General features: G+C 45.9%; 1 protein-coding gene across 2 annotated transcripts in view; it reads left to right on the top strand.

Moving 5' to 3' along the window:
• The window catches only part of RECQL3 (DEAD/DEAH box RNA helicase family protein), a 156,182-nt gene that overhangs the window by 35,773 nt on the left and 95,147 nt on the right, over positions 1-25,262 (top strand). Inside the window, exons 2-9 of one of the 2 annotated variants that reach the window (XM_086502269.1) lie at positions 152-379; positions 472-579; positions 720-727; positions 912-995; positions 1,071-1,211; positions 1,293-1,327; positions 1,484-1,567; positions 13,344-13,432. In XM_086502269.1, the coding sequence (XP_086358395.1) occupies positions 214-379; positions 472-579; positions 720-727; positions 912-995; positions 1,071-1,211; positions 1,293-1,327; positions 1,484-1,567; positions 13,344-13,432 (715 nt within the window). In that variant the 5' untranslated portion in view covers positions 152-213. The other variant, XM_086502268.1, reaches the window with a different exon arrangement.

Here is a 25,262-nt window from a genome sequence, read left to right on the forward strand (position 1 = left end):
GAGATATCTACTTTTAGCTGCCAGTTTTAGTACCCTTTCTGCGCAGTCAATGCTATATTAAATATTACTTGGACATGCAATGTGGGTTCTGTTCAGTTTTTGACGATCTTCTGTAATATGTCTCATATTTTTATTATGCTTTGATTGGCAGATCTTCTAGGTCACAGAGGGAGGGACTGACTCTTTTATCTTCTTCTATGTGGTCTTTAGACGATGAAGCCTGTATTATCTATGCAAAGATCAAAAGATTCAACTTCCTCAGACAAAAGCAAAGCTCCAGTTTTGCGAAGGGAGAATCTTTTGAAGATTTTGCAACTGAATTTTGGACATGCTGGGTTTCGAGGTCGGCAGCTGGAGGCCATTGAGGCTGTTCTGTCTGGTGTGTTCCATTCTTTAACTTCCTTACATCAGGTTGCCTGCCTGAGGACAGCCACAATGATCAGTAAATGCTATCTTGCTGGATTTCTACAGGAAAAGATTGCTTTTGTCTGATGCCAACCGGTGGAGGGAAGTCCCTGTGCTACCAGATACCTGCCCTAGTGAAGATGGGCATTGTGCTCGTAGTCTCACCTTTGATAGGTAAAAATACAGTCAAAAGTTTGAACCATTAGCTTGATCATATATCTTATTATCTTGATGTTTTTCTTTTGGTCCTATTTACTCCCAATCCGTTTACTGGATTGTTCTTCGATGCTCGGATCATCTTTGATGTGACGCAGCTTTGATGGTAAGGCAAGTTTGATCTTATTGTGCCCATGACCAACCGATTAGTAATTCGGGTTTTATCATTTTACTTGCAAAGAAGTTCTGTATGTTGATTGTGCTTCTTTGCATGTGAGCATGCTGATAGTATATCGTGCATGAACTGCAATCTGAGTGTAACTGCAAGACCCATCATCCATTTTTAATAGGAAAATCAAGTCACGACTTTGAAGTTACAAGGTATTGCTGCGGATTTCTTGTCGTCAACGCAGAATGCAACCTCAAAATCCAAGGTATTATAATTTATTGGTCAATATGCAAATTATATAATTTGACTGGATGGTGGGTAACTGTCTTGTTGTGTACAGATTTTTGAAGATCTCGAGTCAGGCAAACCATCTTTAAGACTCTTATATGTTACGCCAGAACTTATTGCAACTAGTTCTTTCGCGCTCAAGCTGAAGAAACTATATGATAGAGGTCTTTTGAACTTGATTGCTATAGATGAAGTATGAGTTGCCTTCCATGCATACATATTGTCTTGTTTATATCAAGAATATTAGCAGTGACATTTATTTCTACTTATATAGGCACACTGCATTTCTTCCTGGGGCCATGATTTCAGGTGTGTGCAATCACCCTAAAGCTCCGGTTCTTTTTATTGATCTGCTACTTCTCAACGTTGGCTCTTATCCATGGGCTGTACACATCTATACTGAATAGTTTTTACTAGAGAAAACTCCTACGGAAGTTGTTTTAGTGATGTACATCCTTTATCCAGGCCAAGCTATCGTCAACTGTCAAAGCTGAGGACTTCCTTTTCGGATGTCCCAATCCTGGCTCTGACAGCTACAGCTGCCAAGAGGTTAAACTTCTTTGATCTTGTTCTAGTTTCTCATTTTTGAATTCCACCTATTTTTTTCTGATGGATCATTGTGTCTTTCTTTCAATTGAGGAAGAAACAGATACATTATTTGGTCATTTTAGTCCTTTATTTTGCAAGGTTCTTGGGCCTCAGCAAAGGGCAAGTGTCTTGTTATAATCATGTGAGGGGGCATTATGGAGCAGCCTAGCAAGCTTACTCTTTGGAATGCTATTCTGTAGATCTTGGCTTAAACAAAAAAGATCTAATCATAATTCGTAAGGCCAAGGTAGAGCACTGTGCAGAAGAGAGACATAAGTCTTTTTATGTGCATAAGTTCTCCTTCTACAGGCATATGTTAACAATGCTTAAGATGCTAGTAACAACACTGATTGGGAACACAAAGGACACTCAAGTAATCATGTTGTGCTGCACAAACCTGCTAGTAGTGAATATTTTTTCTAGCCCAATCCATATGAACATCAAAATCATCTGAACCACAAAATTGACAAGGTTTTTTCGATGAAGAAGCCATGCTGCTTGGTGTATTAGTGATCTTCCGCAAATTCTCCCTGGATTTTGAAGGCTTCAGAATATTTTCTATCATAGAACCAAGATGTGTGTGTTGGATTTTGGGAATGAGATGAGTATCCATGGTCTTTCAATTTGTATGATCTCCAGGATAATCCAATGTAAGGTCATGATGCCACGTGAGGTCGTTATAGCACAAATGGGAGCTACACTGATTGTGTTTAGGCACTTATTAGGTAAGTATTATAAGATACTTATTAGGTAAGTATCTTAGGTAAGTTTAGATACTTATTAGGTAAGTATCTTACATACATGGCTTGTGGAAGCTTCCAGGTCATCGTTATGCAAGATTAGCCCTCGATCCATCTCGGCAGCTAGTCATGGCGGGAGACTCTAGATGTTGGTTTGCACAAATGTCAACCTGGTTTCAGTTGCATGGCTTTACTATGGACAAATTGGCACCCTTTTGAGTACTCCTTGGCCACATCATTGCTTGCATTCACATGTCCAGAGATCAACAAGATTATTAGAGGGTATCTCATCCAGATTGATACAGAGAGTACGTGCATGACTCTTTGAGAGGTGAGAAAGAAATGGGTCTCTACAAAGAGCATTTTCTTCACATTACGGAGGATCGATGTATTGTATGGCCGAGATACATGGATTCACACCGGTTGTGTGGGCTTCGATGTGTCTTAGGACAGCTTCGAAGCTCCTCCCATCGGCTGTAGATAGAGATAGGTTGACACACTTTAGGCACTGTAGAGCAGCGGATATGCTAGCTATGCGAGTATTACATATGTCATGCCCAGGAGCTTATCAAGGACAATTTCATTGTCTTTTCAAGGAGGGCTTCAGGTCTCTATTGAGGGTGATTGAATACTCTGATTAGAGATGCATTGGGCTATTATTGTTTGAGTTATGCAGGCACATACTTACATTATTACAGAGCTTGACGCGCTATAGCAAAGGACTCGTTCAGAGACAGGTGATAGATTTCTTCCAAGGAGCAGCTTTGAGCAGAATCCCAGGACACGTCACTTTTCAGCACGTGGATCTCGACGCCCTCGTCCCTTTCGCAGATCACATCACCAATAGATTTAATGTCGCCGCATTTAGGCCATTATTAAGTAGCTCCTATGAGGATCTTTACAGAGGAGGATATTGTTGCCATGATGCAGCAGATGAGAGTTTATGTGATGGTACTTACAGTGGCAGGTCTTTATGGAGGTTAGGCTTTGGAGATATGCTGTCTGTTGACATTGGTCACACCAACCTCAGAAGCTTTGATGACCACCGTAATGCAAGTGTTGTCATGTGCCAAGTGTTTTCTCAACCTTTGAGGTTGTAGACGGAGCGATGCCTTCCCAACACTTGAATCCTCTAGGCTAGGGGAGCCAATTACCAAAACAACCACCTACAAAGAAAAGAAGTCACCACTTGCCCCAACGTCTGTTATGCTACCTGTAGTCTATTGTTACAAGCTTGGACACTAAAACCGGCCCGTGGGACGGTAGGCTTTGGCTTTCACCCGAATTTCTTTACCTTAACTTTACGACACAAAGGAACTTCACGAATAAGCCTGTGATTGGAATTCAACACTTCAAGACAAACCACGGCCTGGTAGCTACCAAGCAGACAACGACACCTTGTTGGTCCAAAGATTGGCGCCCCTTTCGGTATTCATTTATTCTTATTATACTTGAGAAAAACCTATAAACTTCCACAAGATGTCCCACTTTTATCGGGCTGAAATTCCTCTACTCCAACCCGATTTCGGCAACATAACCACAGTAGAAGTCTCCACGGACAACATCCCAAGCAAACATAGACTTTCCACGCACTTTAGATGTTAGGTGCAGCGGAATGAATGTTGAACTTTGCTCAAGATGAGTGCTCCGAACTGTGCTCAAGGTTCCTTTTACTTATGGAAGGGAGAGCCTTCTGTTCCTTTAGTGAGAGAGTGCAATGGACACAAACAAAGTGGTGAACACTGTGAATGAAGGTGCATGAGACTGAGAGAAGAGAGAGAAGAGATTACGACACTGGAATGTTGTCAAACCCTCCTCCGAAGGCCCCTCTATGGCGAGAGCGGTCTACTTACGATTGCACAAATCTCTACAATGCTTGGACTTGCCGACGATGTCGATGACGATGAGGACGACGACGAGACGGGCTGAAATCTGAAAACGCTAAGGGCTGAAATCTGCAAATCTTTATCTGTTGAATTCTGACTCTATGTCGGGGACGATGTCGATGACGACGATGCGACGACGACGCGTTGAAACGCAGATGCTGAAATCTGCGTTTTCCGGGCTGAAACTGCAAACTTCGATGGATCCCACCGTGCGGCCAGGAACTGCTGTGGGAAGGTGAGATCTGCGAGGTTCGGTGCTTCTTTTGCGGTGTCTGAAGGCTGAAAACTGTGAAAATGCTGGTCCTATGGCTGATGCGGTTGTGATGATCTGCAAAAACGCTAGGGTTGTTCTGCAAACCAAAAACGCTAGGGCTGAAAACTGACCTTGCGGGGAAATCTGCTAACGCTAGGGCTGATTTGCTGTCTACTGTCACCGGGAATTTGCAAGTGCAAACACGCTGGCTGATCTGGTGCAAAAACGTTAGGCCTTCTGTTGAGAGAACGCCAGAGTTGTCGCGGGGGTTGGTCTTGTTGAGAATTTGCCTGTTGAGCAAGTTGCTCTTGCTGCCTCTTCTACAAGAAAGTGCAAGCTCTGGTTTGCTTATATACAAACTTGGCAAAATTGCCCTGTCTACTTTCCAACAAAAGTCACTTAAAAATAATAAGTGAAAATTGTCAAAAATAGGGAAAATAGGCCTATGCACTGTAAAAATGCTACTGATGGGATTTGAGTGGAATCTGATGGTCATGCTGTGTGCAATCAGAGGATATGCATCTAAGTGTCTGGACATGCACGGTCTGCGAACAGACTCACAAAAGTGCCAGATCACTTCCTATTCTAGACTGACTTGACTGAATTGAACCCTAGTCATGGTGTAGCTTGTCCATGGACACATAGGGTTGGATGTGTCACGTGACATTAGAGCTCTTTGCAAAACCTGGCGAGAAATTGCAGCTCGCTGAATTCTCTGTTTTGCGCTCCGATCCGTGTGCAGATCACTTTTTTGGGTAGCCCTCGAGCTCTCGCACCTGTAGGGTCACTTGCCCCTTGAATTAGACGAGATTCCTCACGGGAAATCTCTCTAAATTGTCTTGTACAAGCACCCAATGCTTTCCGGAGGCTCCCTTGGCAAATAAATGATCCGAACCCTTGCACCTAGCCCTCACCAAGCTGTCCAAACCTGTCCATGGCTGTAATTGCAGGTTTTTGACCCAATTTCGCTAAGATAACGGCGCAAATATCCCTGTAGGCCGAAAGTACACGTCAAGGACACTTTCCCTTGCGGTATGGAAGCTTTCAAGTGAGTTGCAGGTCAATTTCAGCATGTTGTAATTTTGTGTTTAGCCACTTTTAGGTGCCTACTGCCCTGTACACGCATCTCAAGGCCTTTCCGAGGCTCCCCTGGCGATTCCTTGCAGTTTAGGTGCAAAAACCTAAACCTGCAAAAAAACACAACAGGTTGTAATTCTCTGTTTTGGACCGTTTCGAGCGGAGCAAGCACGCGTATGCGTGTCTTAGGTGCTCCTGCACGCAATGGGACAGTTCCCCTGTAAATCGGGCGAGTTTTCACGCGAGAGAAAACTCTCCATTTTCGCATTCCTTGGAATTGTGCGTACCTGAAGGGGATTAGCAATTAGCTAATCCGGTTCCTGTAGAGAAGGCTCTTGCCTTGGCAAACACGCATAGAACCCCCAGAAGTGTACATGGTCATCTGAGAAGCCCAACTAGTGGGGCATTACCATATGTGCAAAGGGGAGAGAGATGCACGAGAGCGAATCATCTCGCTACATAGAGCAAGGGAGAAGGCAAGCTTTCCATTAAAACTGTGAACACCTGCATCCACTACTCACACACACTGTGTAGCACTTAATGGGCTGAAATCAGCCCCCTCTCTTGAAATGGGCGCCCCCACTTGCTGATGCTTCTGGCAATTGCATCAGGAGTCGCCAAGTGTCCAGTTTGCCTCTTTTGAGTTAATTTCCTAGTACCCACCAACTTATAAGTGTCGCGAGGGGCCTAAATGACTTTGAACTGAGCCTAGACACCCTTTTACTGCTCGGATTCTAGTGCTGATTAGCTCGACCAACTCGTGGTGACCTGCCCTTCCCGACTACGGGTGAAACTCTCGGCCATCGGCCGTGTCACACTGGCCACGCAATGTCCGGTCATTTGCAACTTCAAAAAGAGGGTCCCAAAAATTAAACAAAAATCATCGGAAAGAAACCAACTAATCAAGTTAGCTATTGCCATGTCCTCGTGACAGACACTCCAAGCGAGAAATCAGTAGCAACACACGGACAAAATCTGCAAATAATTCAACTTTAATAGAAATGACATGAAATGAAATGAAGTGTAATATTAACGTCTTCAAAAGGCCAAAATGACCTATGAGACCAAAAGGTTACATGTGGTGAAACTAATACCAGGTCTGGGTACAAAAAGTACAAAGAACTGAAAATCAAATAGTGGGTAGGGGTGGGGTGAAAGCTGATACAAAGGGAATACAAAGGGTGAGCTGATACAATGGAGCTCTTTGACAGTAGAGGCATCATATACATATACATAGTATCCGGGACGACACCTATGTCGCGCCAGTATGGTATTGATCCTCTGTCGCAATCTGCGTCGATATCGAGAGGGCCCTCTCATCCGTGGGCAACGGGACCGCCCCAACTCTATCGCCCGAACAAGCAGTATGCCTCTGGTTTCTGGTGTTGTTATGGTGTGGGGGACTGCTCGAACTCCTCTGTTTGTGACTGAAAGAAATCTGTAATCTTCCGCTGTTGCTGGATCTCTCTCATTGTGCCCCTCTTCAAGAGGTCCTCTCTATGTTTGTGAATCTCCAGTAAGTATAATCCGTGGCATCTTTGATCTTGGTATCTCATGACTCTAGAAAGTGGCCCAAAACCCTCTCTGAATAGACAGTGAAAGCGGCCTCGTATCTCATATTATACTGGGCAGTGACATGTAATGTAGCTCTGTCTCTGGCTCTATTTGGCACACCTGACAAATGCTGGACTCAGCGGGTACTGCTGTAGATTTGCTTGTCTCGATCTCTAGCTGATGTGAGGATGTGCGTATCTGACCAGTAGCACATCGTATCCCGTGGGATAGATGAGTATCCATGTCTTCTTACCTAGCTCATGTGTAGGTTGTATCCATGTCCTCTTCGTATCCAACTGAATCAAGTCGCTGTCTGATGAGCCTGGTAATCTCTGCCCTTGTGAGAGGGATGGAGGGTGCATCTAGAGAGTACCGAAATGGGGGTAGCCGGTCCATACTAAAGCCATGTAACTGAAACCAAGATACCATCTCTGCATACCAACATGATCTATCTCCCTACAATGCAAGCTGTCGCGAAGACTCTAGTGCTAATTGAGAATATCTGTCTCTAGGGAGAGCCGAAGTGCTATGCATAAATGAAACTGATCGAGTGAGTGAGAGAGAGGGAAGAGGAGAGTCGGCACGGCACGGCACGGCGGAGCCCCGAGCCAAGATGCAATAGCCCCAAAGACTTGTGCCCCTTCCGGTATTTCTTTATTATTGCTTCGCAGAGGTACAACTCTCGAGGGTCCAACTCTCTCCCTAGGCTTTGCGTCTAGATGCTCTCTGAGGAGTGGCCCCTTGGGCACTTATAAACGTACAAGGGATGCCCAAAAGCAGAGCCCCAAAAACATCAGTTCTAAAAGCTCCCAATCCAAAAGCATCTGACCCCAAAAGCCTTGCGCAAAACTGCTAGAAATCAGCAGCGCAAATCGCGGAAATCCATATAGCCTGCCGCGTGGCAGCCATCCAGCACAATTTACGGATATTAGCTCCAAAGTTTAAGATTTTGATAAATTAGTTTTAGGCTCCTTGGCAGATGCTCATAAGTTGGGTAGGATTTTAATCTGTAACCTCGCCCCTCGGCTCATCTTCTGGGTTCAGTTCCTCTTGGCCAATTCCTTCCAGTTGGGCATGCCACGTCACTAAGTTGTGACGTTCCCCCCTCCTGAAAGAATTATTATTACCCTCGATTACACCTGAAAAATAGCCAAAGGACAGAAAATTCTCCAGTAGACATTGACTCTATGTACTCGGGCACCAAACTGCACAAATCAAGCTCTTTCAGAAATACATGAGTCACTGAGCAATCACATTTCTGTCAAGGGTCTTAGATACAAATGTGATCATTGTAATCTTTCTAGCATCACATACAAACCGTGCTGGTTTTCACTGATGTCTTGATCTACTAAATCTCGTTACTATCAAATTCATATTTTTTCTTTTCACATTTCAAGCAAACCATTCCCTTGACCATCCCCACAAGACAGTACATTCACAAAGCATGCAATTTACAAAAGCACACGCTTAGTTCACACTGAACACTTTGTTTCAATCATTCAATCTAGCCAACTCATCTACTCCAGAACTCTTGATGCACCTAGATCCCTTTGTAGCCATCTCATCCTTCCGGAACTCTCGATGCACTCACATCAGTATCCAATAATCCCATCCAAATAGAAATCTTGATGCACTAGAGTCACATTCACTTGGCCATTACATCGAGATCTCCCTGATCTCTAATAGATGTCTAGATGCACTAAGTTCAACTCATTCATTAGACAAAATATTGCTGACATTTCATTCGGCAAAATATTGTCAGCGTGTCGGTATCCCTAAAATCTCAAGGAGAAATTAGTGGCTTTATTCAATCTAGGCAATTTGTCACAAAGGAGTGGAGTGGCTCCCCACTTTGTGCAGTCCGCACTGCATCAGATTCAACCTACTGATTCATCGGTAACTTTTGGCATAAACACTGCCAATAATCCAAAAGCTTCAAGGTACATCTCAAAACTGAAGAGTATTTGCGATGTTCTCCTCCCCCATCCACTTAAAAAAGTGCCTTAAACCAAATTATTTGGTGGACCTGGCTTTTTTTGTTCTTTTCTTGTGCCCTGTGACTTGTTGGTAGGCCTGCTAGCCTCCTCTGTCCAGCGGGACCTCAATTGGAATCGTCGGAATTTTCTTATGAACCATCAACTGATTCCCTTGCTTCTTCGGAACCCTCGTATGCACTATTAGCTGATTCCCTTACTTCTTCGGAATCCTTTGATGAACTATCATCTCGTTCCCTTGGTTCTTTCTTGTCCTAGGAAGACTCTTGCCCCGTTGAAGTGGACATTGGCTTGCCCGTAGGATATGTCAATGAAACCAGCCTGTAGCCTCACTGAAGGGTGGTAAACTTTAGGTTTCACCACCTGATCTATACGTTGTTTAACTTTACCTGTACTTTACGACACAAAAGAACTTCACGAATAAACCTGTAATGGGAATTCACTACTTCACAACAGTTTACAACCTGGTAGCTAGAGTGCTCCCAAGTAGATAGTGACACCCTCTTGGCCCCAAAGGTTGGCGCCCCTTTCGGTATCTCTTTTATTCCGATTAAACTTGGAGAGAAACTTGTAATCTTCTAGGCGTTGTCCCACTTATTGGGCTGAAAATTCCCTACTCTGGCCCAGTTTCGGCAGCATAAGGTTAGTAGAAGGCTTCACAGACAAAATCCCCATGTGCATTAGAGCACTTTTATATACCTAGTGAGAAAATACAGCACACAGAACTCTCTGTTTTTAACCTCTAAAATGCACCAGAATACTTGTTTGGCAGTTCCCGAGCTTCCCCGAAGCTCTTGGGACCTTTAGGCATCAAAAAGGGTCAAAGCCCTAAACCTGCAAAAAATTACAGCAAGCTGTAATCCTCTGTTTTGGGCTCTGTTTTGCGTGCCGAACGGTAGCTCTTGAGTTCCTGCACCTGTAGGGAACGAGATTTCTCGCGAGAAGTCTCTAAATCAACTTGTAGTTGCTTGGGATGAGCAGTTAGCTAATCCGGCATCCGTGCAAGAGGCTCTTGCCTTGGCAATGGAGCATAATTTCTCCACAACTGTATATACAAATGAAAATCCCTTGAGCTGGGCATCACGATTCTGTATTCAAAAGAGGAGAGAGGTGCATGAGAGCGGGATCATCGTGCTACATAAGACATAGGAGAAGGCAAGCTTTCTATTAAAGCTGTGAACGTGCACCCACTACTCACACACACATTGTGGCTTCACAATGAAGTGAAAATCAGCTCATTTCAGCCCCAAATCAATTTGGGCGCCCCCTCCTTGCTGAGTGTCTAGCAGATTGCTTTGCAGCTGACACATGTCCACTTTGCCTTTTTGGTTTAAATTCCTAGTACCCACCAACTTATGAAGTCTTGGCGAGGGGTCTAATTGACTTTAACTGAGCCTAGCAAACCTTTTACTAGTCGGATTTCAGTGCCCAACCATCTCGTGGTTGCCTGGCCACTGTGTACTAGACAACTCCCAACTGCTGCTGCAGCTCTGTGTGCTACGGGCCACTGGAACAAAGTGACTCTCCTCGGCTGTTTGGAGTCCCACAACCGCTTCCAAAACCCTGACAGGAACTCAGCTGTGAGACCCTCCCCCTGCCAATGAAGTGCTGTAGCAGGATGAGCCTCTCTCCGTGCTGCACGCCCCGGTCGAACAATGTACTGAAAGAAAGGGATCCTAGGGTGGTCGGTTGAAGAGAAGGGGTCTCTCCAAAACCACTCACCAGGGTTCCACTACACTCGTGCCAGAGGGAAGCTCTCCCAAGCCCAAAGCCTCCAGTGGGCTGTCTCAAGGTCTGTTGGGTCAGGATCTGTGACACAAGTCCTCCCACAGATTCCCAATACTCGTATCCTTTGAAAACAACACTGCAACCTGTGGAGCCTCTACTGGGACTCTATGAAGTTGACCCTCTCCCTGGATCTCGAAGAACATGGGGGGTACTGTCTCCGAGCAAGCACAAACTGCGATGAGGACCTCGAGTCGCGTGAAGGTCCCCATCCATCTGGGAGCTGCTGGCTCTAGAGGGGTGAGCCACTCAGCTGGCAGAGCCTCTGTAATGTCTTGGCACATGCTCTGCACCGCTCTCATGCCCCATAGTTGGGTGCTCTGTACCTCCTCTGGCAAACCTGAGGATTGAAGCTAGTTGCCTAGAGTGCGGGCTGGACCCTCTGCCATGGGACCCCAAGAAACATGAGGCCTACTACCAACCAAGTGGCTTCTCTGAGTGCTAGACATGGGGTTCCAAACAAGGGGCTGTCTCAAGCGCTCCTCCGTGCAAGTGGGCTGGTGCTGCTCCAGGCCACTCCGTAGCTGCTCCCAAGAGCGAAGCAAGCTCGCCGTAATTCGATCCTCCAGTCTCCTGCTTAGACCAACTCTGCCCATCTTTGTAAAAATCCACCTGATGGAAGGGCTCCAATGGCCTCCTGCATGAGGCACTCGAGCTCTAAGCCGCTGAAGCGACAACTCCTTCCAGGGCTCCTCCCCTGGAAGCAGTCCTTTGACAACAAACTTTCCAAGAAGGGCTCTACTGTGTTGTGCTGGGTCTATGTCATATGATCCCCAGCCCCCCCTGAGAACATGGTAGAGTGATGACCTGCCAGGCTACTTTGGCGTGGGCAAACTAAGTGTTGTGCCCTGATCAAAGAAAGTTCCTGATCAGCCTCTCTAACTGCTGATACAGGAACTCGAGAAGATCCAGCAAGACGTGATGTGCCACATAGTAGCCAACAGCACCTAATTGGCTACTACAACTGTGCGTGCCAAAGAGATCCGTGCCGAGCTCGGAACGTCTCGTTCCGTACGGCCCGTCACGTCCCGTTCCGTTCGTCTAGTGCGTTCCGTATGTTCAAAAATATCCAGTCGTTTATGATTGTTGGCGGTATTTTGACTGTTGAGTAGTGAACTTTGTAGGCAGGTTTTGGAGCGCATTTTCACCACATTGGATCATATGCCATGTGCTAGAGCCTTGTCCTTCCACATGTGACAAATTACAATGGATATGAAGGCTTGAAGCCCATCAACCACGTGAGATGATGTGACCTAAATATTAATGGCACTCCCTCTCTCCCATGCTCTCCCTCACTCATCAAGACTCATCATCCATGCTCTCCCTCTCTCATGCTCTAGCTTCTTCCTGTTTAAGCAATGCCTCTCCATTTTGTTCTCCAATACTTACAACTACAAGCTCTCAATGCTCTCAAGCTCTCAATGCTCCCATGCTCACTCTCGAATCTCTACTTATCATTTTGGTTTATGTAGTGCTCATCCTCTTGGGTCTTGAGTCTTGACTCTTTACATTGTAGTATTGTAAATTGTAATTTGTACAAATGTCAAGTTTCTTTAAGTGTAAAGTTTAAACCCAAGGGCATAGGCCTTAGACTTTAATGTGGTTGGGTGTTCACAATACATGTGCTTGGCACTGCTTGCACATGTCCCATGGGGCTAGATGTGCCATTGTTCCGCTTTGCATTCCAGTCTCCCATTAGGGTTGGCTGGTATCGATTGGTACAGGTTTTTGCTGACATGGGTCAGCAAGGCTTGGCCATGATGGCCTTGTTTGCCAGCAACGCCACCAGAGACAGAGACACAAAATGTATGAAAATGTCCCCAGTTTATTAAAGGATGCAGGTGGAAGTTCACTCTGTGTGTTACTGAGAGATTTGGACCACTACCTTGGATTATGCAATTCTGGAATTAGAGATGCTTGGGCCTATTTATTTCTGTATCCCAACACAAGCATATCTTCTAAGGTAGACATCAGAGAGCAGAGCACAGAGGGCAGGCCAGAGGCCTCTCACAGGCTTCTTTCCCTTGAGAGTCAGATCAGAGTTGAAGGACGTACATCCCAGAAGATAGGGATCACCACACAAAAGGCGACAATCAAGAGTGCCATTGAGCTAGGTAGGAGCAGATAGCCTGGACTAAGAGGATGATGGCTGCTCTGGTGGCATTAGAGACAGATATGAGCCATCACGCCTAAGCATATGAGAAAACTTACCAGAAATTCAGCTTTTGTATTTGCCCATTAGAAATTTCTGTGATCTCTCCTAATGATGTTAAACCTGTATGATTCTTTGTCCACGTTTTGGTTGAGTGCTGAAAAAGCTGAAGCCGAGAAAATGGTGATTGTTATAAGGTGGTTTTGTTGATGGTTGATATATAATTTTCTTGTTGGTCTGCGCTCATGTTTTTTTGAAATTTGTTGCATTTCGTTTGTGCATTATTTTGATTGCAGGGTGCAGCAAGATATAATCACTTCATTAAGTTTACACCAACCAACTATTCTTATATCGTCTTTCAATCGTCCAAATATATACTATGAAGGTACATTATGCAACAATGCCTCTTGTTTACAAAATCTGTCCTTTCTCTATGGCTTTTTTCGGTTTAATTTGTTGCGATGTGTGTGTGTGAGAGAGAGAGAAATGAAATGTAATATTAACGTCTTCAAAAGGCCAAAATGACCTATGAGACCAAAAGGTTACATGTGGTGAATCTAATATCAGGTCTGGGTACAAAAAGTTCAAAGAATTGAAAAGAAAATAGTGGGTAGGGGTGGGATGAAAGCTGATACAAAGAGGGGGGAGGAGGACGGGGGGGGGGGGGGGGGGGGGGGGGGGGGTTTGAGCTGATACAATGGAGTTCTCTGACAGTAGAGGCATCATATACATATACATCAGTATCCAAAAGGACAGCTCCTATGTCGTGCCAGTATGGTATGGATCCTCCGTCACAATCTGCGTCGATGTCAAGAGGGCCGGCGACGGGACCTCCCCAATTCTATCGCCCGATCAAGTAGTATGCCTCTGTTGCTTTGGTGCTGCTCTGTTGTGGGGGCTGCTCGAACTCCTCTGTGTGTGACTGAAAGAAACCTGTAATCTGCCGCTTTCGTTGGATCTCTCTCATTGTGCCCCTCTTCAAGAGGTCCTCTCTGTGTTAGCAAATCTCCAGTAAGTATAATCCGAGGCATCTCTGATCCTGGTATCTCATGACTCTAGAAAGTGGTCCAAAACCCTCTCTGAATAGATTGTGAAAGTGGCCTCGTATCTCGTATACTGGGCAGTGACATACGTAATGTAGCTTTGTCTCGGGCTCTATCTGGCACACCTGACAAATCCTGGACTCAGCGGGTACTCCTCTAAATCTGCCTGTCTTGATCTCTAGCTGATGTGAGGATGTGCGTATCTGACCAATAGCACATCGTATCCCGTGGTATAGTTGAGTGTCCATGTATCTTGGTCTGATCACAAAACCATCCTCTGTAAGCTGGAAATGATTCTCTCTATAGAAAGCCATCTTCGTACCCAACTCATGTACAGGCTGTATCCATGTCCTCTTCGTATCCAACTGAATCAAGTCTTGTCAGATGAGCCTGGTAATCTCTTCCCTAGTGAGGGAGATGGAGGGTGCATCCAAAGAGTACTGAAATGGGGGTAACCGATCCATACTAAAGCCATGTAATTGAAACCAAGATGCCATCTCTGCATACCAACATATCTATCTCCCTGCAATGCCAGCTGTCGTGAAGACTCTAGTGCTAATCAAGCATATCTGTCTTTAGGGAGAGCCCAGGTGCTATGCATAAATGAAATTGGAGTGAGTGCCTCCACTACCAATGGAGAAGCAGCGAGCTCTGCCCTAACGATGTCATGTGGTACTGAGGCCTTAGCCCTAATCATCCGAGAAATCATAGACACCAAGGGCCTCTCCATACATCTCCATCGATGATCAACTGAGGGGCCCCATATCTCCACTCCGTACAGCATGGCTAAAACCAGAGTGTCAAAGAGCCAAAGCTTTGTCCGAGGTTCCTGGAACTGAACCTGCGAACATATCCTCTCAAGTCTCCCCAATGCTGCATATGCTCTAGTCAATCTCATATCTACTGCACGCCTTAGGGAAAATACTGGACCACTGAAAACCGCCTGAAGATAAGTATATGCATTTGCATACTCCATAGTCTCTCGACCATATGTAAAAGTGGGGACGGACCTCCTTACCCACTGCACCTTAGTGTTAGCACCTCTCTCTGGAACCTGATCCTCGTCTCTCTATACTCCTCATCATACCAACTGTTCTGAGGCATACTTCCAGATTGTCTGCGTGTAGGCAGGTTGTGGGGATATGCCTCTGATGGTGCATCATGGAGCATCTCTGTCAAAATCTGGGTGAGCTCATCTAGTGGCCGACCTGGCTCTTGGGTGCATAGCTGCCTGTATATCTCATCAGTGTACACGTGATCCGTCTTCCTTGTGAAGGTATACCGAGTAAGTTGGAGACCTCTCCCAATGGAGCTGTGTTGAACTGGAACGATAGAGTGAAAGACAAGATAGCATGATCAACTGCTACCCCAACCAGCCTAGTTCCCACCATGAAATTCTGAAAGGAAGGAATGTGTGAGGATTAGTGGTGCTAATCCTATAATTAAGACTTAAAAATTCATACTTAAGATCGAACTGAGACTCATGAGACTGAATGTGGGTTTGATTGATTGAATGAATGCTTGAAAACTGAGTACAATAGGCTCCTTATATAGGAGACAAAGAGACACAAATAAAAAGACACGTCTCATGGTGAAGAGACATGACTTTAGACGTAAAGACACGACTTTAGACGTAAAGACGAATCCTTTCGGCGAAGAGATGCAACCATTGGACGAAGAGTCGCAAATGTAGAGCGAAGGGGTGTGACCAATTGTCGAAGGAGTGTGGCTTTTGGTGAAGAGGCACGTCTCTTGAGCGAAGGGTCGTGACCATCCAAGCGTAGAGGTTTTCCTTGGCATGGCTCTTTGTGTATCTGCAACTAGGAGTAGATGTAATACTGTAACATAGTCACAATTGTGACATTCCCTCCCATTTAAAATGAGAGCGTCTGTTAAAGAAATGACTTTTGATGTTGATACAACTCTGGAAAAGCATTGGATCTCTGAAAATATTTAGTCTTTGAGTTATTTGAAACCTTTGTCTTGAACCTTTGCTTCTTGTGAAACCTTTTTGCTTTGAATGCTAAATCCCATGGCATTGCATTATGCAAAGACTTTTTAGAGGAATCTCGCATAATCAGGTTGATTGCAAGGATCTACAAAATTCTTCATGTGATGTAAGACTTCTGGTTCAAAATCTTCTAATAACTGCGAAATATTTGGTGAAGAGGAAATCTTCTCAAGGCATTCTTCGAAGGGGGTAATGTCATCTTTATGAATCACTGGAGAGGATTTTGGATTGAGACTGCAATCATCTTCCAATAATAAATCCTAAAATTCTTCAGAACCGTCTTCAGAAACTACCACTTCACGACTTGCAATTGGCATATCATCATCCAACAAAGAATCAATGAAAGCGTAGTCGTCTTCAAACTCAAAATCTGCAACTAAATCCTTATCTTTGTCTGGTAACGAAGTATCACTTGGAAAAACTTCTTGCTTGAAATCATCTTTGTCTTCATCAATTGATTCAGGAGAAGTTAATGAATTCAAAAATTCATCAATAATAATTTTTACATCTGCATCGCAGATCATATTTGCTTCATAATCCACTGTATCATGTCGTTTGACTAGTATACGTGAGGCTTGAACCACTCGTTCTGTATGATAAAGTCCGTGTAAAATTAGTTCACGTCCATCTTTGAACAAATTGATAGTATGTCCTCGAAAGCTAATAGCTCGATCATATTGGAATAGCCAATGCTGACCAAGAATCATGTCATAGTAAGACAAAGGCATGACTTTGAAATCCAATTGATCTGCATAATTTTGAATACCGAACCGCAACTGTCGAACTGTCTCATCACAAGTTAAAACTGATCCATGTGCTAATTCCACATCATATAAGTGAGATGTCTTCTGAGTTGGCAAACCAAGCTGTCGAACTATCTGGGTGTTGATGAAGTTATTAGAGCATCCACTATCCACCAAAATATTGATGGAGTGACCGCTGAGAGTTCCAAGAAGGCTCAAAACTTGCTTTGAAAGAGGCTCCAAAACTAAAGAATTGCACTGAACATGCTTCATAAGAATAGTCGTATCCTCTGAGACATGAATTGTATTGACCACATATTTTCCTTTATCTTGAGCAGAAGCTGGTTGTTCAGAATTCGATGATGTTTCCGCGTTGGAATTTCTTTTCAGATTAGACGGATTTGGTCTCTTTGGACATTGATACCATCTATGGTCACCGCCGCAAATTGTACATAAGCCATCCTTCTTTGAAGTCTAAGAAACATTTGACAAAGAGCCTTGCTGAGTATAGGAATGCCGATCTTGAGAAAAATCACGTCCTTTACCACGATCAAGTGGAGCATTTGAAGAAGATCTGCTTTGAGATTGTCGATCTTGAGAATAGAACCTTGAAGTTGAATAAGGCTCCGTTGCTTGCAGTCTGAACTGAGATTGTTGCTGTTGACTTGGGCTATAACTTTCTCTGCGATCGCGCTGTGAAAAGCGAGCGTTATTTTAAGATCTGTCACTAGGGAAAAAATGCTGTGTAGGGCGCCGATTATCGCCAAGACGCTCCACATAAGCAATGCAGCATCCAAAGTGGTAGGGTTGTACTTGTGCACATCGTCCTTCAGGGTTGGTTCAAGCCCGTCAATGAAACTGTGTAGTTTATCAGAGGGGTTGAGATTCTCTATCTCCAGAGTCAATCTTTGAAACTTTGTGATATACACGGCCAAGGAACCTGATTGGCTCAGGGGGCGAAGAGAGGACTGGGCATGAAAATCCGCATTGGCAGGTTCGAACGCCTGGCGAATAGCACACCGGAATTTGTCCCAAGAAGGTGTGTGTGTACCATCAGCAACCCGTCGTTGCTACCAAAGAAATGCCATGTCCTTGGGCAGAGAACTAGCAAGTGTAACTTTTTTGCTTTCTACTAAATCCGTGTTGGACAAGTAGACCTCCATTTTGAATAACCATTGGTCCATCACGCTCTTGTCGTGGCGACCATTATAGGGCTCAGGCAGTTTAACATCCAATTTCTTCTTTTGAGCAGCGTTAAAAATTTTGTAAAGTAATTGAAGTTCGCGATTTTCTACCTCATCAGTTTGGTTCGTCCACCAAAGCTTCGGAAGAAGGTGTGGAAGGAGCAGCATTAGTCATCCGAGAAATTGTAGGACGACTTCGAGAAGTGTTTTGCGTCTGCATCTGATCCAAGCGAGTGTGAAGTGATGCGAGACTTGTGGAAAGTGTGGCCATCTGCTCCTTGATAAGAGTAAGGGTATCGTCAGATTGACCACCTTTGTTCTGAGAATTTGGCACGGTTACGCCTCAAAGGGAACTCTTGAACAGGTGCAGTAGCAGGTTCTTGGACGGGTACTCCGGGAGCTGAAACTATGTCGGAAACAGGTTCGGGCTCTGGAGTTGGGGAATCGGAAAGAACTACCACTTCGGGTGCAGGGTTTTTTTTTGGGAGAACAATGTTCGAAATCCCGTCTACATATGAGAGAAATGGGACAAATATGTTGAATTCGTCGTCGGCCATTGTAGCGGAAAGTACCGCGAGCTAGAAAGGAGCGGCAAATGACCCAAATTGCCAGCGCTAGGATTGAAAGCAGTGTGCGGAATCCACAATCGCTAGGTGTCTGGCATTTAAAAAAAAAAACGTAAAAACTTGAGGCTGGAGGTTGTAAAGGTGTTCACATTAAAGGGCTTAATGGCCACTTAATATGCGAAGTGAGGGTGCTCCCATAGCGTTAAATAAATTGAAACGCTGCTGGTAAAGGTTTACGTAAAAAAAAACTTGACGAAGAGGCAAGCCAGCGCAAGCAGCTTGCCAGCGAAAAGGGGCAATGCTTGGGGAGAGCATCGCGAAGGGGTGCATTTCGAAGGAAATCCAGCCAGCCAGGAGTGGGTTTGTTTACTGGGTGCCAGCCTTTCGGATCAGATACGCCGCACACACACACACACACACACACACACACACACACACACACAACTCTTCTGTTGTTTATCGAATTGAACTGAAGTAATAAAGTCACGTTACCTCATGTGTTCGTGTGTGTGTGTATACCACCTTTCGGCTGCGGCCATACAATTCCGGGAGAGGGAGGAAGAGGGTAGCGGCGAGGGTGAGGAGCTCACAACCTTCGGGTCCTCGGAAAAAAATATGCTTTGATACCACTGTGAGGATTAGCATAGTAAAACTTCATACTTAAGATCAAACTGAGACTCAAGAGACTGAATGTGTGTTTGTTTGATTGAATGAATGCTTGAAAATTGAGTACAATAGGCTCCTTATATAGGAGACAAAGAGACACAAATGAAAAGACACGTCTCATGGTGAAGAGACATGACTTTAGACGTAAAGACACATCCTTTCGGCGAAGAGTTGCAACCATTGGACGAAGAGTCACAGCCGTAGAGCGAAGGGGTGTGACCAATCGTCGAAGGAGTGTGTCGTCTCTTGAGCGAAGGGTCGTGACTATCCAAGTGTAGGGGTTCTCCTTGGCATGGCAGTTTGCGTATTTTCAACTAGGAGTAGATGTAATACTGTAACATAGTCACAATCCGATGCTAAGGTGATGAGCGCATTTTGGACTTCACAGGAGGCATGGTTTAGAGCTCCCTATTAGGGGAGACGAGCTACTTGATGTTGAGTTTGCTGACGACTCAGCCCTGTACTTGGAGGTCCAGGAGGCGAATTTGCACAGATGTGAGCAGGCTCTTGAGGTGTTTTGTTGTGCATCAGGAGCACTGATCAACTTGAGGAAGACAGTGGCTTTCTGGGTTGGCAGTGCTCCTATGCCTGATTGGTTGCCGAGTGAGGGCTTCAGGTGGACTCTCCCAAGGACTCCTATATGCTATGTGGGTTGTCAGGTTGGCTTGGATTTGTCGCCAGAGCAGCAGACTGCTCCCTTCCTCCTGTCCATTAGGAGAAAATTGCTTCATTAGAGTTTGGCACGACTCTCTTTGGCGAGCAGAGTTGTAGTGGCCAACCAGGTGCTGTTGGCTACTATGTGGTACATCACGTCTTGTTGGATCTTCTCGAGCTTCAGCATCAGTTAGTTGGAGAGGCTAATTAGGAACTTTCTGTGGTCAGGGCGTGACACTAGTTAGCTCGGGCGAAAGTGTCCTGGCAAGTCATCACCTTACCATGTTCTCAAGGGGGGTTGGGGACATAGTTATCTGGAACGAGAAATCGGAACGGGGAACGGCAGCATGCATGAAATACCATTCCCTGTTTCGAAGACTCATGTATGAAACACGGAACGGGGAATTAGGATGGAAACGGGGAACGGGGACGTGAAAATGGCCATTGATTGTAACTATGGCTGGGAATCATTGACCAAACACAGCGGAGTAGAGTCCTCCTTGGGAAGCTTGTGGTCAGAGGATTTCTTTTAGGGGAGGAGCCCTGGAAGGAGCTATTGCTTCACCAGATTCGAGCTCGTGTCACTTATGTAGGCAGCCCTTGGAGCCCGTCCACCAAGTGGATCTTTACAGAGATGCGCAGAGTTGGTCTGAGCAGGAGGTTGGATTGATTTGCTGCGAGCCTGCTTAGATCCTGGGAGCAGTTGAGGAGTGGCCTGGAGCAGCATCAGCCCACTTGCACGGAGAAGCGCTTGAGGCAGCTTCTTGTTGGAACCCCATGGTTAGCACTCAGAGAGGCCACATGGTTGGTAGCAGGCCTCACGTTTCTTGGGGTCCCATGGCAGAGGGTCTAGCCCACACGCTTGGCGACTGGTTTCAGTTTTCAGGCTTGCCCGAGGAGGTTCAGAGAATACAATTATGAGGCATGAGGGGGGTGCAGAGCATGTGTCAGGATATTACAGAGGCTATACCAGAGCTGAGTGGTTTACCCCTCTAGAGGCAACAACTCCCAGATGGATGGGGGCCTTCACGCGGCTGGAGGTGCTCATTGCAGCTCGAGCTTGCTTGGAGTCATAACCCCACATGTTCTATGAGGTTAGGGAGAGGGTCACCTTCACAGAGTTTGAGTAGAGGCTCCACAGGTTGCAGAGTACTGTTTTTAGAGGATTCGAGTTGCGGGCATGTGGGAGGGCTTGTGTCATAGATCCCATCTTGAGACAAGACACTGGCGGCTTTGGGCTTGGGAGAGCCGCCCTTTGGCACGAGTGCAGTGGGACCCGGGAGAGTGGTTCTAGCTGGATCCTTTCTCTTCACCCGATCACCCAGGGACTCCCACTCCCTTTTTCCAGTACACAGCTCGCTTGGGGCATCTCATACTGGCAGCACAGAGAGAGGCTTGTGCTGCTGCAGTACTTCATTGGCAAGAGGAGGGTCTCACAGCCGATTTCTTGGTAGGTTTCTGGGAGCGGTCATAAATATTGTCATCCCCAAGGTCAAGAGTAGAGAAACCTCTCTTGAAACCCGCCTGTTGTGCTGCCCGTACATCCTCTCTCTCTCTGCCATCTACTCAACTGCTGCTCAAGGATAGATGCGTACTATCTTGCTAGTGTGTGTCCAATCATGATAGGGTGGTAGTTCCCATGCTCCATAGGGTCCCCTGACATGAAGATGGGTACAATCGTGGACAAACTCCAAGTATCAGGTAGGCCCTTGCACATGGCACAATTGAACGTCACTGCTAGAATGTATAAAATGCTCTGCTATGTAGTACGTGGTGCTGCCAACACAACTGGAGGTTGTGTTTTGGTGACTGCAACACTACTCACAAGAGGTGGTGTGAGAGTAGAGGTGGCCACAGAAGTAGTCGTACGCACTGTTGGTGTTGTAGTATGGACGTCGGAGATTTTGACCTGTGATTCGGAGAAGGGTAGTGTTGCTAGTTGCTCAGTCGAATCTTTTTGTACTTTTGCCCTCTTGCGCAAGGTGCCTTTCCCTTTGGCCATTTTGGAACGGCCTTGTTCTTATTCTTTGGCTTCATCTTGCAGGGTGAGAACAACGGTTGCATCTGCCTTTTGCTGCATAATTTGCACTACCCAATACATAATAGGGGTTGCATAGCAATTGAACCTCTCCGCTTTCCCTTTACGCCGAGTCCGAAAACGCTTTGCCCTGTCCTGTAGCGCTTTAAACAGCAGATGGTGAAACGGATACGGCAGGCAGTGGTAGAGAAAAAAAAGCCTGGGGCGAGGGCGAGGGCGAGGGCGAGGGCGAGGGTGAGGGAGGGGCTAGGGCGAGGGCTAGGGCGAGTGTGAGAGGGCTAGGAGAGGGGCGAGGGGCAAGGGCGAGGGGAGGGGCTAGGGCGAGGGTGAGGGGGAGCAGTGTGACATGAAACATTTCGGGGTTTCGTGCGTTTCGGGGTTTCGAGGTTTTTGAAACGTTTCGTTTCGAAGCTCAGAGAAAGTGAAACACGGGTTTCATTTTACATGTATGTACCTATAATTATACATTGAATATACATACAAATTCACCTGTCAAGACATGTGAAATACCAAAATCTAGATGTGAGACTTGAGTCACGAGTGAGCAAGGTAAGAGCTGAAATTGAAATATCTAGCCAAGCCAAAACCATGATAAATTACAACGGCAAAACAAATAACAATGTCTAAGAATCATGACTCAAATCACACCAGCAGTTCCTAATACATGATTTGAATCTTGAGTCCTAACCAAAAGACCAATAATACATGAGCTTAGTTTTGGCCATACTACATAAATTGCCCAAATATCAATAAGAAACTAGCTAGAGTTCTCCTCATAAGGCTTAGTAATGGGTTTAGAATTCCTAAAACACCCGTTTTGGGTCAGTAGGTCAAAAGGGGAGGATAAAAAAAAACATCGTCTTGTTTTGCCCATTTCGCCGAAACGTTTCGCCGTTTTGGAGTTTCGGAGGGCCAAAACGTGTTTTTATGTCACACCGAGGGGGAGGGGGCGAGGGGCGAGGAGATAGGGGAGGGCGAGAGGCGAGGGGAGAGGGTAAGGGCTAGGGCGAGGGCGAGGGCGAGTGTTAGGGGAGGGCGAGAGACGAGTAGATAGGGGAGGGCTAGAGGCGAGGGCTAGGGCTAGGGGAGGGGGTTGAGATGAGAGGCAAGGTCGAGGGGTGAGGGCATAGGGTTGAAGAAAAATAAGGAGAGAGTTTTAACGTGTAGTAAACTATCCCAAGAGACCTTAAAGATCTAGTTACGAGGAGTTGAACTGAAGACTTGTAATTCAAGAGGAAAATGAAATGGCATAACCAATCTACCACACTTGGTTGATAGAAAGGGCAAGGCAGAGGTGAGGGGAGAGTCAGGGCGATCATGCCAGGCTTTGCGACGACGCTGCTCTGCTTCCAGAGCTAGAGAAGCCGAACTTCGGCTTTCATCCAGAAGGAAAAGACGAGAGACAGATGCCGACCCCAAATCTCCATGGGCACGCAGACTGCCGACTCGCGGAGATCCCGAGTTGAATTCGAACGGTGCTATCGCTTCCAAACCGAAAGCTAATTGAAATGGGGTGTGATTGGTTGTGGCTTTGAAAGAAGTTCGATATGCCCAAAGGGTGCCGTGGATAGCTTGAGCCCAAGTCGAAGGATGAAGATGACATTCTTTCCGTAGGAGTGCTATCAGAACCTTATTAGTGCTCTCTGCCTGCCCGTTTGTTCTAGGGAAATAGGAATAAGATTTTCAGCGAAAAATCTTGAAGTTGGCAAGCAAGGTTGAAATTGTTTCATTCACAAAGTGACTACCCCTGCCACTGGTGATTTCCAAGGGACATCCAAACCTGCACAAAATATTTTCGTAGAGAAACTTGGCTACCGTAGTGCCAGTGCAGTCTGTTGTCGCCAGTACCTCTGCCCACTTTGTTGCATAATCTGTAGCCACCAAGAGATACTTCCGATTGCCGGGTTTGGGCGGCGGGAGTAATTGGACCTACAAAATCAATGCCCCATCTCTCAAAGGGTTGCCATGCCATAGAGACTTGCAGAGGATGGTTTGACTGCTTGCTTGGTTTAGGGCCAGAGCGCTGACATACATCACATACTTTTACATTGGCAATTGCATCACGAAAAATATAGGGCCACCATAAGCCACACTGGAGAATCTTCTGGGCAGTAATATGACCAGGGTAATGGACACCAGTGGGATCACTGTGGGCATCCTCCAAAATATACTCGACTTCATGAGCGGAGACACACCGCCTCAGAACACCATCCTGTCCTGACTTGTAAAGCTGGCCCATAATCAGAGTGAATGCCCTAGACTTCAGCAACAGTCGTCTCTTCTGCAGTGGAGAAGCGTTCTCTAGGTACAAGTCAGTAGAAAGCAGATGCAAGACATCGCCGTACCATTCCGGAGTGGTATTCACCTTAAAGAGACTGCTATCGGGAAAGTCGTCAGCAACCCCCGTTGCTTCTTCACCAGTGTGAACGCGAGAAAGATGGTCGGCAAGGACATGATGTTTGCCGGGCCTGAGTACCACTTCGAAAATTCTTGAAATAAGAGTAGCAATCGCCATACTCGACCTGCAACTTGCAGCTTGTTGAGCAGATATCGCAAGGCATGGTGATCAGTAATAACTGTGAAGTGGACCCCTAATAAATAATGCCGAAATTTTTGCAGAGCATACACAATAGCTAAACCTTCCCTTTCTGTGGTGCTATAGTTGCGTTCTGCCTTGGTGAGTAGGCGACTCGCATAGTGAACAGGGCGATCCAGGTTGTACTCCTTACTAGGCTGAGTCAGCACCACACCCACAGCCAGTTGACTGGCATCAGTATGCACATGAAAAGTAAGAGACCAGTCGCGAGCTACTAAGATAGGCGCTTCGATGAGGCGTTTTTTGAGGAATGCAAAAGCTTCAGCCTCTGCATTTGACCATTGAAAGGGAACAGTAGCACTGGTTAGGCGGGTTAGGGGTTGAGCCACCTGTGCATACATGCGTATAAACCTGCGATGATAACCTGTGTGGCCTACAAAGCTCTGCACCCCTTTTGGGTTGATGGGAGGTGGTAACTTTAAGATTGCCACGATCTTCTCTGGGTCAGGCGCTAAACCTTTAGCAGACACCACATGGCCTAGAAGTGTGCCCTCAGTAACCAAAAAATGACATTTTTTAGGATTTAGCTTTAGACGTGCCTCTCTGCACCTGAGGAAGACAGCAGAGAGCTGAGCGAGGTGGTTCTCTAGATTTTCCACTGGGGTTGAACATTGAGCACCTGAGAAGGTCGAAAAATTGTCCATGAAGATCATCCGTAAGCAGAGGACAAAAGATGAGATATACCGCCCTATTGAAAGAAGGTGGAGCATTTTG

The sequence above is a fragment of the Adiantum capillus-veneris genome, chromosome 26 (genome assembly GCF_014529385.1).
Source record: "Adiantum capillus-veneris isolate H3 chromosome 26, ASM1452938v2, whole genome shotgun sequence".
Lineage (NCBI taxonomy): Eukaryota > Viridiplantae > Streptophyta > Polypodiopsida > Polypodiales > Pteridaceae > Adiantum > Adiantum capillus-veneris.